Source organism: Urocampus carinirostris, chromosome 1 (assembly GCF_059441175.1).
Source record: "Urocampus carinirostris isolate Australia breed hairy pipefish chromosome 1, RoL_Ucar_1.0, whole genome shotgun sequence".
Lineage (NCBI taxonomy): Eukaryota > Metazoa > Chordata > Actinopteri > Syngnathiformes > Syngnathidae > Urocampus > Urocampus carinirostris.
Genome location: NC_142349.1, coordinates 33,276,935 through 33,295,958, shown reverse-complemented (window position 1 = coordinate 33,295,958; position 19,024 = coordinate 33,276,935). Strand labels below are relative to the sequence as shown.

At 39.2% G+C, this 19,024-nt stretch overlaps 1 protein-coding gene across 2 annotated transcripts in view; it reads right to left on the bottom strand.

Annotated features, from left to right (window-relative positions):
- Nucleotides 1–1,938: 1,938 nt before the first annotated feature.
- ptprsb (protein tyrosine phosphatase receptor type Sb) overlaps nucleotides 1,939–19,024 on the bottom strand; it is a 157,509-nt gene continuing 140,423 nt past the window's right edge. For both annotated transcript variants that reach the window (XM_088335831.1, XM_088335820.1), the window contains 8 exons: nucleotides 16,278–16,432; nucleotides 15,906–16,191; nucleotides 14,568–14,746; nucleotides 12,506–12,632; nucleotides 10,634–10,759; nucleotides 8,309–8,463; nucleotides 8,099–8,234; nucleotides 1,939–6,026 (listed from right to left, as the gene is read on the bottom strand). In XM_088335831.1, coding sequence (XP_088191957.1) covers nucleotides 5,958–6,026; nucleotides 8,099–8,234; nucleotides 8,309–8,463; nucleotides 10,634–10,759; nucleotides 12,506–12,632; nucleotides 14,568–14,746; nucleotides 15,906–16,191; nucleotides 16,278–16,432 — 1,233 coding nt within the window. In that variant the 3' untranslated portion in view covers nucleotides 1,939–5,957. The remainder of the gene's footprint in view (nucleotides 6,027–8,098; nucleotides 8,235–8,308; nucleotides 8,464–10,633; nucleotides 10,760–12,505; nucleotides 12,633–14,567; nucleotides 14,747–15,905; nucleotides 16,192–16,277; nucleotides 16,433–19,024) is intronic.

The window sequence follows — 19,024 nt, the reverse complement described above, 5'->3', positions numbered from 1 at the left end:
ACCTATGGTCATGAACTGTGGGTTATGACCAAAAGAACACGATCCAGGATACAAATGGCTGAAATGATTTGCCTCTGCAGGGTGGCTGGGCTCTCCCTTAGTGATAGGGTGAGAAGCTCAGTCATCCAGGAGGGACTCTTTGTTGAGCCACTTCTCTTCCGCATTGAAAGGAGCCAGTTGAGGTGGCTCGGACATCTGAAAAGGATGCCTTCTGGATGCCTCCCTTGGGAGGTGTTCCTGGCATGTCCCACCGGCAGGAGGCCACGGGGGCGACCCAAGACACGCTGGTGAGACTATGTCTGTAGGCTGGCCTACTTTTTAGTAAAAATTGTAAAAATATAGAAGGAGAACGACCAATCACTATTGCAGGCAACTTCTTGGTTCATCAAATAACAATAATATTTCACATTGCTTTTGCGAGCAGGTATTATAGAAAAAACGTGACTGTTTCCACACCCGTGTTCAGATTATTGCCTTGTTTTTCTTGATTAGAGCAGCAACGTTTAAATGGAAATCACTTTTAAAGTTTCAAGCTTGTCCATCAAATGACTTGCTATGATAATTTCCTAGTTTTATAGATTTCTTTCAGAGTCGTTCTTGTTCTTACCTTTCTCTGCCTTCATGCACTTCACAGTGTCAAAATGTTCAAAGATGATGGGTCGTAAAACATGATAATAATAATGTTTAGATGGTTAAAAGTGAAATATTACATTACTATCATGAAATAACTTATAATTATACTACTATTTCAGAAAAATTACAAGAGTTGAGTGTAAGCCTAACAATCTGTCGGGAAGGCAAATGCAATTTTGATTTCGAACGACTGTTACCGTAGACAGGTAAGTATGTTTTCATCTACATCAGAATCTTCATACAAATTTCTTTTGAATTAAAACAGTAAAGTGTTTTCTGTTAACTTAATATATACCTGAATTTCTTCCCTATAAAATACAGGGCTCGCTGCTGTTCCATTCATTCCAATTCCTCCTCTGAGGCCAAGTGGGCTGGCTTTAAATAGAAAACTCCAGGGCTGAAAAAGGGGCTCAATCTCCCGGATTATATTTGTAATAGTTAATCAACATCTTAATTCAAAGTTAAGAATGTTTCGACAAACTAATAAAGATAGGCAAATACTAATGTTATGGCATCAATCCAGGCTTAGTACATTACAGTACTGTGCTGTATTTGTAATGGATGTCCATACTAAACCCAAAAACCAGATCTTTTAGCGTCATCTGGTGGCCATTTATGTCAGGAATAAATGACTGAAAAGTGGTATTGTAATTTCAATCATCTAATCATCAAGTGAATTGTGTATTATTTTAGTTCATATCATCCTGAAAAAATATCTTATTTTAAAAGATATTTATTTTAAAGTGATTTCCATACAAGACGCTGCGGCTTTTTTTTTAAATATTGAAACTGCTCACCCACACAAAAAATATAGTACTGGTTTCCATGGTTATCGGTAGCAGCAGAAAGCCTCCTGATCAGACTCAGATACAGCACCTGGTTCTTTTTGATGTACAGCATCATCTGGCTCTTCAGAAATGGACCAGACCTCAGCATATTTACAATAATGAGTGGTAAGTAAGTAAGTGGTATGTGGACTGAATTTATATAGCGCTTTTCAAGTCACTGAAGACCTCCCAAACCGCTTTCACACTTACCCATTCATACACACACGCACCCACACACACACACCGGTAGCGGCTTCAGCCATGCAAGGCGCCTACCTGTTTATCAAGGGCATTAGGAGTGTCTTGCCCAAGGACACTTTGACAATTATCTCGGAGAGTACATTTAACATACCGTATATTGTTTCGTGAGTGATGTTACCTCACAAACTGACGGATGACTGCAAGACACCATCATTGGCTTCAACTAACTGATTCTCAAACATATAAGACCTTAAAATAATAATAAAAAACATTGTGCTGTACATCCAATCATCTGCTTTTAATAAAAAGTCAAGATATTATATCTACATCTATGTTTGTAAAGGAAAGAATAGGTACAGGAGTGTAGGAGGATGGCCCTCAACTCACAATTGCGTCAATCTACCTCACCAGCTCTCCAGACTCAACAATTGGTTAGAAAGTGAACGATTAACATATTTTCATATATGTCACACACTGTCAAGACCTCTAGACCTCACATTGACTTTATATAAGATTTTTTTAAATTAAGATATGCAGCTGAGTCACCTTTCCAAAGTACATGTGCTACCGCCTGCTTCAGTACACTAGAAGCGACCATCCCCTTTGAACAGGCATGTCAAACATACAGCAGTGGGCCGGATCCGGCCCATTGGATGATTTAATCCAGCCCGCCATAAATTTCTGACTATTTAAAAAAAGAAAAAAACGGATCTCTAGGTCATATATCACAATCAAAAGGTATGCTTTTTAAAATAAATCATCTCTCCGGTGTTGAGTTCGTATAGCGCTGTGAATTGGTTCAGGTGTAAAACTGCATTCACCCAACTGTTAAAATAAACCACTTAACACATTCAATGCCAAAAATGAGCCTCTGGTTTCCCCATAGTTTGTGAATAATTATAAAACATACCATTGTGATTATATTATGTAGTGTAGGTTATTCATGTAGGCAGAATGATAAAACATCATGCTGAAAAACCAAGCTAAAAATTTGGAGTTGACTTTCTTTTACTGATCTGGCCCACCTTGGATCATAAAGTCTGTATCTGGCCCCCGAGCCAAACTTATTTTGACATGCCTGCCTTTGATGCCCCGTGACCTATAATTACCCTCGCTTCTGCTACGGGGGTGAAAACAGGGAGGCAGGGGGGCGTTTCAGGACATCGAAAGGTTATCGCTGTAAACGTGGAGTAGGCCTTCCTCTAAAATATGTCGCTAGCTAATATTTGGACATCAGTGATCAGTATCAAAGAGCACCCTACACAGAGGGCATACTTTGCAATAGAGCACAAAGTAAAAACAACTTAAAAATGAAAAAAGAGCAAGGAACAAAGCCAAAATAAAAAAGAGAAAAACATATCACACATATACTGTTATTGTTACCAGCTAAATACTTCAAATCGGTCAATAAGCGTAACAAAATAGATTCATAAATATCTTTCCAAAAAAATCACACAAAATAAATATGACACGATAAGGCTTGTTTTTGCGACATTGAGTACCACATCACATCCAGTCGGCCCGTTTTGTCTTGTGCTGGGCCCGTCGGGCCTTATGTACAAAATTGTGTTCAATCTCATCAATTTGTCGCGCCGTTCTTCCGGATTAGCCGCCAAATTTGATTGGGGGTCGCTTTGGAATCTTCTGTACATGGGATTTTGAAAAGTCAGACAGACCATTTTTGTGCGATGATCCCTTGAGATAGTTTTTAATTTGTTTGGACCTGAGGTCAGCAACTCCAAATTTTGAAAGACCCAGACCCCAAAACAAATGTCTGGAGTCGGAATTGAAAGCCTTATATAAACCAGTTTTTAAACAAAGAGAAAATGGGGATTTATATATTGAATGTCTCATAGATCTATTTTTAATGTTTTCAAAATATATTTAAAACATTGGTAAAGGTTCGCCATGTTTGTCCTACAGAAAAGAACAAACAGTATATATTTCGCTGCTACATATTTTCAAACATTTCTGAAAAAGCTCCAAGGAGCCACTAGGACGGTGTTGAAGAGCCACACACAGTTCTAGAGCCACAGGTTCCTGACCCCTGGTTTAATCTAATCTTGTATCTAGGAAAAAAAGCAAAGCTGGTTCCCAATAGATCATACAAAAAGGCAAAAACAAACTGGAGGGGAGTGTGTGCATTTCCTGATTTGACTTTATGAAATTTATGACTTGGCTGCACCAGCGTACACAGTATAGTTATGTTTTATTAAAAAAATTCCAATACTGCTGTTGTGACTCACTTGCAACCATATAAGTAAGATCAGCTAAGGGTTACAAAAAACTGTGGGTGTTAGTTGGTTAGTCTACATCCATGCACCACCATTTTTAAAAAATGGTTTCAACACCGCAACATAGGATCCTTTCGTCAGCCTGTCGATAGCTGTTTGCATTTTAGAATGAATCCAAGCAGAATTAGCTAAAGCTAAACTTTTCACTTTTGTTAATGTAAATTATTATTTTTTCCTCGTGTTTGACAAAAGACTATTTCTTTTGTAAAATTGTTCACTTACAACTTGATTTGAAGAGAGTTTTTGGACCTTTGTAGAAATGCTACTCTGTTACTTGCCTTACTTATATCTCAAGAAAACACCGCACAACAAAATTGTTTCTGTCCTTTTTTGATTACCTCTGAATTGCTAATTCACTCACACCAAAAATAATCAAATCTTCTTCTATTGACAGAAAAAATGCTGATTTTAAACTTGATTTTTGTAGTCAAATAAGAAAAAAAGTACACTTCAAACAAGCAAAAATATTTTATCTTGCAGATGGTAGATTGTTTAGCTAATTTCAGAAAATCCTTTTAATAATAATAATAATAATTTCCTTTGTATTGTCATTCTTTGTAACAATGTACACAGAACGAAATGTCGATACACCTAGCATTTTTTTCTATGATTGTGGTACAAAATATTCCTAAAAATGCTAAGTTTTATGTTAAGTAGGTATGAGTCACGTCAAAGAAACTCAATGTACAGTAGCTACAAATAAGTTAGCTGAAATACAAATGATTAACAACTTGAGAAGCTTTTGGTTACAGTCATTTTGAAATTTAATGGCATCAGCAAACATTAATGTCTTACCTTTCCCATCATGAAGTACTTCCCCTGGCAATGCGTAACGGTAACCCAACCAGCTATGAAGAACTGATAGCTAGCCCTGCTAACGTTATCCTCAGTTTCTCTTAATACCACTTTGTGCTTTCCAACAATGTGACCCACTTCATCTGACAGCTGACAATCTTCATTTGACTATTCATTGCCAACAGTATTGATTATTATAGCTTTTTTTTGTTGTTTACAGTTTACCGGACTCACCCAGTAGGAGTACTGTTTACTATGGTTTCCTGCCCTCGGTCATGGTGTTGGCGCCTTTCATCACGTGGTAATGGTCATGGATGTGCACAGGGTAAATATGTAAAATGAGCATTTTTTTCTGCCAATGGAGTCAGAATTCATTTTCTGTGGTGCCGTTCAGAGGTGCTTCCGCCCCCCCCCGCCCGCGTGGGATATTCGCAGTTAAGCATGTAAGTGAAGCAGCATGTTAAACCACAAATCAGCGTAAGGCAATGATCATGAAAAATAACCAAACAAACACACACACACTAAAATAACCATTAACCAAAACTAGAAAACATCCTTGACCAGCATCTCTATCGGTAGCTGACCAAACGGGCCCGGCGTGGAGAAGAGGAGGAACATGAAGGAGAACAAACGGCAAGCGAGTTTCATTGAAGGCGGCGGCGACCAGCCCGGTCCGTAATATTCGGAGTCTCTCTTGGCGTGACATTACAGTTCCCGTTGACGGGCGATCAAACTCGTGTTGGCACTGTGCGTCGGGTCTCAGGAACGTCCGCTTGGAAAGTGGCTGACGTACACAAAAAACATTGACCGTTGCACTCCTTTGAGTACACCAAAGCAATAGATAGAAAGTTGAGGATTAAAAAGCCCATTGAAGGGTGCAGCAAATATCCAGGCTCTTTGCGTGTTTCTTTTCGTACACGTCTACACAGAGAGAATCGTCACGTCCTGTTGTCGACTTTGACTGGTATTGGAGATAGCTGACCACGACACATATGTAGTATTATACGTCCTTCACACTTGGAACACTGAGGTAAGTATACGGATTACACATGGAGAGTCCAGCGTGGCTCTTCGGCCGTAAGAGCGAGGCCGTTGTTAGACACAGGTTTGTCGTTGTTTTTTTTTTCTTTTTGTTGTTGTTTTGTTGTTTGTCCTTGTTGGTGTGGATCTTTGCTTGTTTACTTTTATTCTTCTGTTGTGTCTTTGCCTATGTTGCATAGTGGTCAAAACTACCCAAGTACTCCAGAGCAGCTTGGTAGCAGAACTGGTACTCATCCTGCAGGGAAAAAAAAGATGTTGGGTCAGCATTCTGTTTTGTTGTTGTTTGTTTAAAAAGAAAAAAAAAGATGAATCAATCTCAAATATATGCATTGAATCCCATAATATACTTTAGTTAAATATTTACAGTGATTGAATTATCTGGTTGCAACTACGCATGAGGTTTGTTATCTCGCATTTGTTAAACAAAGGATATTATTCCATATTGTCTTGACAACCACCCAAGGAGGCCGGCAGTGGGAGCTCGGTTGCCGACACCCCGCTATTTAGTTCTGCTTGAGCAAGCAAGGGTGCAAGAGGCATCTTAACAAGCAACCCAAAAGTTCTATGGAAACCAGCGATCAGGCAAGAAAGTTCCAGCTTAAGAAGAGTTCTGAAGTGGCAAGCGTGTGGGCCAGAAGAAAAAAAATCTGGCGGTTTATGGAGCCAGCGGTCAAGTCGGTGGGACTCAACCATTGACCTCACAAGGCCCTCAGGACAAAAAAAGGACATCCCAACAAAGAGCCGCAGCAGCACATTAGATCTGTGGTTTTGGTCCAGGCCTCCAGCCTTGAGGCTTTCTCACTGCAAATTGCTGCCTGGAAAACCAGAACAGGCCTTTGCCGTCATCAAACAAAGACTAAAATCCATCTCATAATGCTAAGTATGGATTGGTTCTACTTGAGGGGGAAATTCTATTAAATTACAATCACGCCCAGTTGCCCTACGTTCCATATTAAGTTAACCTAAGCCAACAATGTTGGTTTTCTGGCCAAATGGTGCTAGCCAAGATCCCCACTTTTATCTTTCTTTGTTTTATTCCTTATCCCTGTTTGTTTTGTTTTCTATTCAAGTTTCCTCTGTGGGTGATTAGTAAAGAAAATTCCTTGAATCCGAGATTGTGTCTCTTGATTAAATTATGTTAAACTATCAATAAATGGTGAAAAGAACTCACTTGAAATTACTGTGTAGCCTATCGTTCGGATGACCTAAAAAGCTTTTTCGTCTGTTGACCTGACATAGTTAAGTACTTTGGGGTGCTCCAAAAAGGCTAAACAAATATTTTTGTTCAAATATTATATTGAAAGACAATTACATTTATCGCTAAGGGGTATTGTAACTCGTAATTAATTGATAACATTTTGTAAGACAACTGTCGTTACGACATGGAGCGTTACTCCTCTACCTTTAATATGCAGTCCGCGAATCACAACAACTATTGCAAATTTCCCCACTCGTGATTTGACAATCAACTCTCCTAAGACAACGCTGAATACAACAATATACAACAATATAGTATTGATACCACATAACGAGCTTTTTTCCATGTAATGTTGGCCTTACTGTTTATAGTTTTCTTATGCAATAATGTCCTTACCAACATCTGATGAATTTATAGGAAACATTAACGAAAAAATATTACATTTCAAAATGGTACTGTATGAGAAAGTGGTCTTACAGTACGGCCATTATCTCATACTAGGTATGTAGTAGTTAACACCATTATCACATTCCAACAGTTAAACTATGGAATTTAGACTATTAAAAATTCCAATAATGATTTTTTAACAATCATATGAAAAACTGATATGGTTTTTCTACCTTCCATGCACAACGCAAAAAATAGAAAAATAAAAGAAAGAGTAGCGCATTTTTTCACACAAAGTTTCCGATTAAAGAATTGAAAATCCACAGTGTTATACAGTAGTGCCCAGTAGAGGTGCTTACTCAAATGTATGTACTTGTTTTAATAACTAGTCTGAAATAAACAGTTGAATGTAAAATACTTGTTTTGCTCGTGGGCCAATCAGCAGGTTGATGAATATGTAATAGCATAAAAATGCTGATTGAGTCACGACTAAAATCCTTTTATACCATACATAGGTGAATATTGTCATAACCGACACAAGGAAAAAGAACCTAAAATGCAATTGACAGTAGTCGGACTTGTTTATCGGGCTTTTGTAAAGAATAATTTCCGCTTGCAACTTGGTGAGTCATCAAAGTGAGGAAGGCCAAGCACAAACAAGCAAAAAGATGAATTTATATTGTGAAGGCTGCTGCAAGAGAAATGCAAGTCAGTGGACGAACCTCAGTTTGCACCATGGCTGGTCTCTGCGTCCGCAGCATTTTGACAGTCTGGAAAATGTCCACGGCCCCTTCGTAGCGCATCCTCTCCAGCACGATGCTCAGAGTGATGAAGACGCCCGTTCGACCCACGCCGGCGCTGCGGAACCAATCGCACGTTTATAAACAAAGTCCTACCCCAGAGCGTGTGGCGACTCAGGTGCCGTGACTCACCTGCAGTGCACGCTTATGGGTCCGTCCTGGCCAAATTGCTCCTTGGTTTTGTGCACTTGGCCGATGAAATCGATGAAGCCTTCGCCCGATTTTGGCACACCTTGCTCGGGCCAATCAGTAAACTGGAACTGACGAACCGTTCGCGATTGGCCATCCTGAAAGGAATTTACAAAGATCCTTTCATCAGACCTTCTCACTGGAAGTGTTGAAAAGACAAAGTCGAAAGACGCCAAGTGGTGAGTTTGGGAAAAACCCAGGTAAATATAAGTCGTATATAACATTTACAATTACAGTGGAACCTTGGTTCTCGACCATAATCCGTTCCAGAACCCTGTTCAAAAACCGATTTGTTCGATCACCAAAGTCATTTTTCCCATTAAAAATAATGTAAATCGTTTTAATCCGTTCCAACACCCTGAATGTTTACCATGAATGTTTAACGTAAACATAAAGCTAACCCAGGCTAATCGTATGTTCGCGTTATCGTAATCTTCCGTACGAAAGACTCCCCTAACATGAACGTGTAAAAATGAAAAAATCAGGTTGTTTACAAGTCATTTAGCACCGGGGTCTCCACAACAAGTGGTGAGCGGTTCATTGGAAAGGGGGCTCCGTTCCAACACTCTCAATGTTGGGCTCTGTTCCAACACCCTGAATGTTTAACGTAAACTTAAAGCTAACCCAGGCTAATCGTACGTTCGCGTTATCTTATGAATAGGATTTCTTACATTTGTGGTGGTTAGCAGAAGGCGCTCGCACACCTCCTTCATATTTGGTTATTATTTCTTTCTTAAATGCAATAGTTGTACGCACTACTTTTCATTTTTCACCTGTAGTAACTTTGCTGCTTGCACTGACTTTCTTCGGAGGCATAATAAGGGGCTAAAACACCCGTAACGACGCTCAGCATCGCACCCTAGCGTATGCACTCACGCATTACCGGCATTCGAACTCCAATTTTTTGACCGAACAGCGAAGAAGAATTTCTCGTAATTTTTGGTCGGACACCGATTTGTTCAAACTGAGAGGCGTTCGAAAACCGAGGTTCCATTGTATTGTGATTGAATTAACTTTTGTAAGCCATATAATCAACATAATTTATTCTGCTGTAAAAATTGGAGCTTTAAAGGTTTCACTTTGAGTTAAAGCTTTAACTAATGAGTTAAAACTTCTATGTTAAAAACTTAAAAGCTATACATCTGAGATTAAAGTTTTAAAACTTTAAGATATTTTAATAGGTTTAAAAGAGCTGTAGGCAATTTGAAAGTTTGTTACTTTCTTCCGCCATCTCCTGGCTTGTGTAATCATTGCAGCCTCAGCAAGCTTGTTTATCATGCGCGTGCAACTAAGTGCATTCCAAATAAACTGTATGTTTCTTGGGGTTTGGGTATGCATTTGGACTCTTGATGCAGGTCATTGTTTAATTTCACAATTTTCATGTTACACTGGCAAATGAAAAAAAAAAATCAGTGACAAGCATGACCTCCTCTTCCAGTACCCCCAGACTAGATGTCTCAAACTTAATGTGTTCTGCCCTGAACAACTCTGCTAAAAGTAAGATACAAGCAGAAAGGCACAGTGGAAAATAAAGCATCGGGGCTCTTTGAACTCAGTAGGGCATTGTTAACACAGACTTAAAAAAATAGATTTTTTTAACTTTCAACTTTAAGAACAACTCAAACAATGCGCCCCACCTTAAAAAGGAGAATAAAAAAATAAAAGGAATCTCAGGATAAATCGGCAAAAATATTTACAATGTAGTGCTGAGAGAGTGGCCCAAATTGTAAGGGAATAAGAACAACAGTGCAATAAACAAGTAGTTCAATTTGAGAGCAATGAACAATACCGTATAGTCTCTATTGCATCTATTCTCGTTCAGTGGGACCCTGGCTGGCAATTTCCTATTTGGGCGTCTAATGATTACGGTTATCCGAGCCCGGATCAGATGCTCCTGTGAACTCGTTACTGAAGCGTCTGCGATTGTCTGCCACTCTGGAGGCAATAACATCTTTTCTCCTGCGCTCAGCCTTCCCGACTCCTCTTTAATGGCGATCAATACGGCATCTGTCCATGTGGCGTCGGGGCAAGGGCGGGATGAACTAGAGTTATCTGTGACACGTCATGAGCGACGACACGGACAAAGGAATTATCTCAGGGCGGCTCGGCGCGACACGCCTGTTCCCATACGTACGAGACCACGCGGGTCGATAGGACGCGGTACGCTGACACCGCACGGCGCTTGATAGATTGGGAACAAGGCGCAATCTTTGAAGCTGCTTCTTGAACACGACGAGGAGATTTACAACATGCAAAAGAGTAACGTACCCTGGCATCCGTTACTTTGAACTCCCGTAGGATGTACTGGGGCATGTTGTACTCGGCCATGGGGTCTACCACAAAGTACTGGTACCTGGCGGAGCGTTCTGCAGGCCAGTATTGGTGACACTTCTCCTGAGACAGGAAACACACGGAAGAAGATGTTGTAGTTTTTAGATTTCTATGTAAGATTGCATGTGTGTGTTTGTTTAAAAGATAGTTTAGTTTAAAATGTGTTGTAATTTACTGAGATACAGACGACACAGAGACAGACACTCTGAATACAGCTTCAAGACAGTACCCAAAATGTGATCAGTCATGTCCCGTAGGGGATACGACATGGGCTAAATGTTGGTCCACACATTCTCGACAACCGCTGATGCCAGCGACACTATGGTCTTAATGATAAGGCGCTGGTGTGGCCAAGTTAAAGTCCAGATTTCATTCCAATTTGAAATGCTGTGAACTTAAACGGGAACTTCATGCTAGAAAACCCTCCAACATTTCAGATTTGTAACAATTTTGCAAAGAGGAGTGGGCCAAAATTCCTTCCTATAGGGCCAGATAAGTTTTTTTTTTTTTTGTGCTTTAAACAATGGAATCAACATTTCAAAACTGCATTGTGAATTTCTTTGGGTTGTCTCTGTGTGATATTAAAATTGGTTTGAGGATCTGAAACCTTTGTGAGTCCTAAATATTAAAAAAACACAGAAATCAGGAAGGGTGCAAGTACTTTTTCTCGGCACTGTATATTAAATATGCTATTGTCATTTACATTTAAGGTTAGCAAATACTAGTAGGACAAGAGTGTGTTTAAGGGACACAGAAATATATGACCACCAGATGTGACCAAACCGCATCATTTTTCTTCTCATTTTTTTGCATAGCCTTTCACAAGTTTTGGCTTTAAGCCTCACCTTATGTAAAATAAATTTATGAATTTATATAAAAAAAAATGCATGTTTGTATGTTCATTCATATGGTTTTGTTTATTATTCAAGCAATTTTGTATTTTTCTAATGAGATAATAAATACTAAACAATATCCCTTTAAAAATGTCTCAATATCACAGATCTCACTTATGGAAGTGGTTTTATGTAAAAGTAGATTGTTGTGCAAAATAGACTAAATCAAGTAGCCTGTTGTCAGGGCTCTTAAGGCTTCAAAAGTCCTGACTTGAATTTTAAACTTGAATCAGAGTTCATCTCCCACTATGTCATAGATGAATTCCAATGCTTTTATATCACATTTCATTTATAAATGCATCTTTGCAGTAATGTGTTTTTTTTTTCATTTTAAGATTATTTGAAATTACAAGTTGGTTTCACAAAACAGAGACAAACACTTGCTCATATTGTACAGTACACTGCTAAAAAAGTTGAGAAGACAACAAACTGCACATGAAAGAATATTGTTTTTAAATCAAGCTTAAAAAAAGAGGGGGTGAAGGAAAACTAGTCGAGCAGCACTTGTCTGCTTTTTTTTCTATAAAATTTATCTGCAAGTGTTTGCTGATGTAGCCTTTCCGTCTAAGGGTCATAACTTTTTAAAGCTGTCTGGATGATTCTTTCAAAAGTCTGAAAACACATTGGATGTCAAAGGCGAGCTCCACTGGATCCTCCATGAATAAGTTGCTTTTTTTTCTTCATCATAAAAAAAACTTCTCTAAAAGCCAATTAGGCAAATAATGCTGATAGAGCTTTACTATTAGATCCCATTTGGTTGTGCCTAGCTGATGTAGAATTACTAATGACTTCCATTAGTGTCTGGCACTTTTTCTGTAATTATCAGAGACTGCTGGAAATCTACTGGGGAGCCCCAAAATGTACTTTGAGCTGAGTAAGTAGACGGTACAATTTTGCTGGCGGTATTTGTCATTACCCGGCCCATTTCTCTCAGTTTAGTGAGCATGACAACAATGGTGGAGTTGTGCTCCCATAGCATTCTCCAGAAATCCTCCGTGGTCTCTGCCAGTGGACCCTGGGTGGCGATGTAGCCTTTCTGCTGCCTGCACACAAACAAACCAAACTGATGCAGGAGTACGTAATGTTGCCGCCACTGAGAATTAGGGCCACAATGATTAGTCGACAAAAATCGATCAAAGAAAAAGTTGACAATGAATTTCATTGCCGATTAAGAGTAAAGCATCTCTACATAAATATAATGTCTGCTAAGAGTTGTTCATGTGCAATAGCATTGCTGTCTCAAGTGGTATCATAGAGAAATGATGCCGTCATCAAAACGGCGTAGCATAACTTTCCAAATCTGGGAGCAATTTAGCCCGGATACAGCCGACAAAAAGACTACTTGCAAAGCTTGCAAAGCTGACCTTGCGTATCAAGGCAGTACCTTGGTGATGCACGAACATTTAAAGAGTACAGTCGAACAGTTGAACGAAACAAGTCTGATTTGCCTCTGTAAGATTCAAGTAACATTCAAGCGGTTATGACGACATGCATTGTAAAAATTTTATGCGCGTATACTTTGCTTTTAAAAAAAGCTTGAGCATTATGCCCGACTGTGCCTGAAAAATGTATTCGAGTTTAAATGCGTGCAGCACGAAGAACAAACATTAGTTGTTAAAAAGCTGAGAATGACAAACGGATGTTGTTAAAACCAGACTTTGGGGTTGACCACTGAATGAACTTCACAAAATGTACATAATATTTGTTATTTTGTACTGTTCTAATAGCACACCAGGCAGATGTGTGTGTGTATTGGATGGGCATCATGTATGCGTGCACGACTGTGATAGGCTGGTATGTGCTGTCAGTCAAATAGCCGTGGTGGGCGGACGCACAAGTCGTTGTCATCGAACCAAAGCAAACTGGGAAACATGGCGACCCCTTGGTTTTAGTAGCTTGTTACATTGAAAATAAATTCATCAGTTAAATCGGACTCTGAGGACAATCAGAAGAGCGCAAAAAAATGGTGATCACCCGTGTGTGCTCCATGGATTGTTATCGAGTTGGTGAAGCGACTGAGGTGGCGTTGGGAGAGATGCCAATGGCGAGGCTGCAGGTCCCGCCCACTGTTGGGGCTAATACTGACAATAAAGGCCTTTCATTGAACTGCAGTTCTGTGTTATAATTTGTAGATCTATAGTTGTTATTTTGTGGAGGTTGGATACTTTCTTAAGGTTCGTCATCGCGAGGTAAGTTTGACACTTAGGGGGTCTTATTAAAGTACAATGTTACTTTGTCGGTTTTCACTTTTCATGCGGGAATTCTGGACTCCATTAACCACGATAACCGATAGAACTATGCAGATGACATAAGAAAACTGCTTGATATTTTACCTCATCACACTATTTTTACTTACAGCGCCATGTTGTACAGTTTTATCATGGAGCATTATGGGACATAATTTAGCAAAAACAACATTGTAGAACATGGTATTGTGATTGGAAGTAGTGTGATGCTGAGATTTTAGTTCAAATTCTGCTGTATCCAATGTTGTGGAAAAGCGCTTAGCAATATTTTTTCGAACGGTCAATCACTTCTAAAACATGGTAATGAACTAACTTGGTTCAGAATCGCCTTGGGATATCATTCAACACAACCTTAGTGAGCTGAGAAAAAGGGACAAAAATATACCGATTTTTCCTTAAAAATAGGGATGCGTGTTATACACGAATAAATACACAAGTCGTTAATTGGATCCCTGCTGAGCGTATAAACTAGGAGGCACTTTTCTTTTCTCAAGAAGAAGAACAGTCCAAGCATGAGTGTCCAAGCAGTGTGAGTCATCTTCAGCCTCAGCGTTTTTGACGTGGACAGCGCCGTGCAATGAGCGAAGACACGTACACAAGAACAGTAAAGCTGACGTGATTTGACAGGCGCAAGCGCTGTGGTGCAAACCTTTCGCTTCCGTTCAGACGTCAAGCCGTAGGCGGAGGACCGCAGGTCGGGTCCTGTTAAGGTTCCTCTAGAAGTTAGCTTACCTGTAACCGTCGATGTAGCTGGCGTTGACGTAGTCGGAGCCCTCCAAGCCCCTGATTGGCTGGAGACACACGCGGGTGGTCTCGTAGGGCATGATGTTAACCAGCCGGTTCTTGAATTTGTTGCAGGGCAGGTTGGCCGTGACGAAACGAGACGTGTGGGCTTTGGTGTTGGCCAGTCGCTGCATCCAGAAGAAAAAGATTAGTTGAAATGGATGTGCCTTATGTGCTCTGTATTAATCATAAATAATTTTGAGCTTGGAAAATAGAAATTACACACATCAGGATTTCTTATGGCTGATGCTTAATTCAGGCAAGGTAGGTAATTGGATTTTAACAAATTGGATGGCCGCTGTTTTGACTTCCTTTCAAATGATTGAATAAAAAAAAAAAATCATTTAAAATTTTGAAACACAATCTACGTCTCCACAGGAATGTTCATGTGTTCGCTTCCTGATATCAATTCAGAAATGTATGTGTTCCCACTTGCCCAAATGCAGCAATAGTGAAACACCAATAAAGTCCTATTTTGCAATAATCTCGCAACTATAAAGTGAGGCGGGATTAGATGTTAACTGAACTGTATCTAATTCTGATGTCAACAACTCTTTATTTCACTTAATGAAATCACACACAGAATAATTTAATCACAACGAATATAGAACTGTCAACGGTAAGGCTTTAAAGTGCTTCAACAGCGAAATAAAAAATTAACTTCGAGCAAAAATGGCATTAAAATTTTTAGGGGGATTTTTTTATTTAATGCATGGGAGCTAAGAAGACCACATCGGTTATTTATGTTTACAGTAACTTTTTGTTATTGGAATCAATAATGTTTTAAATTCCATCATTTAACTGTTGACATTTATTCGTGATTAATCATAATTGACATGGTTACAATGTGGTTATCAAATGGTCAAATTTTAATACAGTTAACATGAATAAGCGTGTTGATTTCGTTATAGATAACTAGAATGAGGATTAGAAAACTAGTAGTTGATTGGGTGTTGCCAACACAAGTGACAAGATGTACCATCGACTGATATAAAGTTCGACAACTACTAAAATACAAACACACACATTTCTCAGATACTGGCAAATATCAGCGAATTTGGGATTAAGGGCTATACAAATAAACGTGATTTGACTTGATTTATTGATGGACTTTTTGGTACGAGTTTGAAATATCCAACTCTAAAAGAATGCACCACTGTAAATTCTATTAATCTTTTGAATTAAAGCAGGTTTCAAGCTTTAAAGATGTACATTAAATCTTTACCATGTACACACTTATACATGTCTATGTATGCACACTATGTGCATATCCTTTGGAAAGCGTACCTTAAATTCAAGCTCCATGCCTGTGACATGCTCTCCACTCTCCACCTTGGCCAGCTTTTGCATGTATGAGTAGAGACTCCTAGCTGCCACCTCAGTGTTGCCGCAAGCCACGGCCTCTAGCAGCGCCTCATGGATAAAGCTGTACTGGTCCTCGGTTTGCACCATATAGTTCCTCTGCGAGCGCATCAGGGTGACGTGACCATAGATGTCGGCGGTGCGCTCATGTCGGATGCGCTCGAGCATGGCGTCGATGACGATGAAGCAACCGGTTCGACCCACCCCGGCACTGACAGGGAAAGAAAACAGTTCAAGACGTGCGCAATCCGAAGATGGAAAAACGCTACCTTCCTGCTTGTGTGTTTGTGGGATCACCTGCAGTGGGCGATGATGGGCCCGGCGTCCGGCGGGTTGCATGCCTTGACACGACGCAAGAAGTTGAGGAAAGGGGTCGGGTACTCTGGAACTCCGTGATCAGGCCAGGCAGTGAACTGGAACTGACGCACTTCTCGGCGTTCACTGCTCCCGCTCTGATATGAGACAATGGGAGAAATATATTCATCTTGTGAGTTGTTTATACAATTTCTGCATCATCCCCCCCAGAACTAAATTACGGGTGGACAACTGCTGGCTCCTTGATTAATACTGGTAATCAATTCATTGGCCAGGGATGGTTATGTTTTTATCAGGTTTTGATGGCAATTTCCCCCCCCCAAAAAATTTGAGTCGATATTGTATATTGTATATTTATTTTTCTTTTAGTTTTCTTTTCATTTCAAGCATGTTGCAACAAAGATCACGTCACAAATGAAAAAATGTCCGGAAAAGTTATTAAGGGTTCGAGCCAAAGGCTCATAGGAAACCTGTTACCTAAATCAATGTTTCTCAACTGGTCTGGCTTCAGGACCCACACTTTTACCCTATTCACAAGCCGAGACCCAAACCAAGAAACATTTCTCACTGTGCAATTTAAACCAGTGATAGTGCAATTGTGAGAAAATTTTCATTTGAATGTGCGTTTGTACGATTTTATCCTTTAAAAGTACATAAACAAAGCAAAATATTATATCCAGGTGCTGTTTTGTCTTGTGTTACAATTGTATCAGCTTAGGGAGTCAATTTTCCCCTTCAGACGAAGATGATGCAGAAGTCCTTCAGAGATAGCGCCTGGCTGTCTCACCTTCCTCAAATGTGTCTCTCATCCCTATCTTTGCCTTCTTAGAAATATACTGCATCATTGTTTAAGCTTACTGTAAATAATTAGCTTTTCTCTCTTCAGGAGGGCTAATCTTTATCTTCCAAAATCAGTTGAGCAGCTGGCCTAATACTTTAACTATCGTTTGTCATTTATTTTGACAGTGTGACACCTGGGGACCAGCATTATATTGTTTCCTGTAATTATGTGATCTTCTTTAAGCCAATCAGAATGTTGTTTTACACCTGTCTTTTGAATGAATGGGCCGGTAGTTATCGGATGTGTGTGATTCCTCTCTGAGTTGATCTTGGTAGCAGAACTGAGGGACAGCTCAAGTGGGATGCACCTCCGATGAAAGGGCTACCCAGTTTCAATCTCCTACTCAGAGTGTGTTTATTTTTAATACAATCTCAAGTTTCAACTTTGACAGGAATATTTTCACATTTTTAAAAAGCAAGACATAATAAGCAGCAAAACCAGGACGACTTCCCTTCAAAGCTTAATTTGTCTATTCAATGTAATTTAATGTTTCTAATAAAATCGAAAGTGCTTCGGTTGACTTTTTCTTCCATGTAATAAAATCCATATCTTATATACTATCAGCTGTATCAGTGATTGGCCATGCTCAACATGTGTCAACAAACTTCACCAGTCTTTTTCTGTGCTGTGAAATCGGTTGTTTTAACCCGCATTTGCAGGAAGTGATCACCATCTACTGTTAAAGAGTTTAAATAATCCTTCGTTATTTTTATCCTTTTCTTAGCATTGTTTGATAGAAATGACCTAGAGTTTCAACTCTTCTTTTTACATACTTAGAAATTTATGGCGGCCGGATTAAATCATCCAACAGGCCAGATCCCGGCTGTGGGTCATATGTTTTACGTGCCTGCCCCAAATCCTTGTGATATTATGTTATTTGTCAATAATTATTAACTTATATCTTTTGTTTTAAATTAGAGAAACCATCCTGCCACATACTGCAATAAATGTATAAAGAGATAAGTACCTACAAATATATACCAAATGGATAGATGGATTGAAATGTTTACCATAAAAATACATTAATACACAAAAAAAAATCATGTAATGCTTAAATATATGACATAAATGTGTTTATTCACTTATTTACTGTATACATCTTGTCATATATTTTGTCTTTTACTTATTCCGGTATTTATTTTGTCGTATATTTTTATTGTGTTATTTGTCATTGTTGTGGAATAATTTACCTTAGAATGCTGTTAAATTAATAGACACGGACCACTGTGCTCTTTTAGCATCTGGCCAGTGAAAAAGCAGCATTTACTGAGAAAAGGCGTACATATATAGACAAGAATTGGTTACATAATAGGAGGATAACAGGAAATACCAATCTCTGCGCTGAACATTGTATGGGCAATCGGTCGCCCTGACTTCACAATCAATTCTAGAGCAGATGGTTTAAAAAGAAGTTCATAAAGAGTTGAATGACCCCCCAAAATTTTGTATTTATCTGTGTATTTTGTAATGTATTTTGTCACAACAAAATGTTATATTCAAATAGGGAGGAGGCCCTGAGGTGTCCATCTATTTATTGATCAGTGATAAAGAAAGGCATTGCAGTTGAATGATCCATATGTCCATAAACCCAAGGATGTAGGTTTGGCCTAGGTGGAGTTATAACACATTTTTTTGAGTGATCGCATAATATTAGTGGGGATAAAACAATGATTCCTTGATTTTGTTGGGGACACGTCTCCTCCATCCATGCCAAAACTAAACCCTTGGATCAACCAATTGGTGAAATGCTCAGCCACTTTGACCCATCTCCTCATTCGAAAACATTTTGTTACGGCAAAATACAAGGCCAAATATACAACAAAATACGTGACAAATACCAAAATAAATAATGCACAAATATATGAATAAATTACATTTATGTCATATG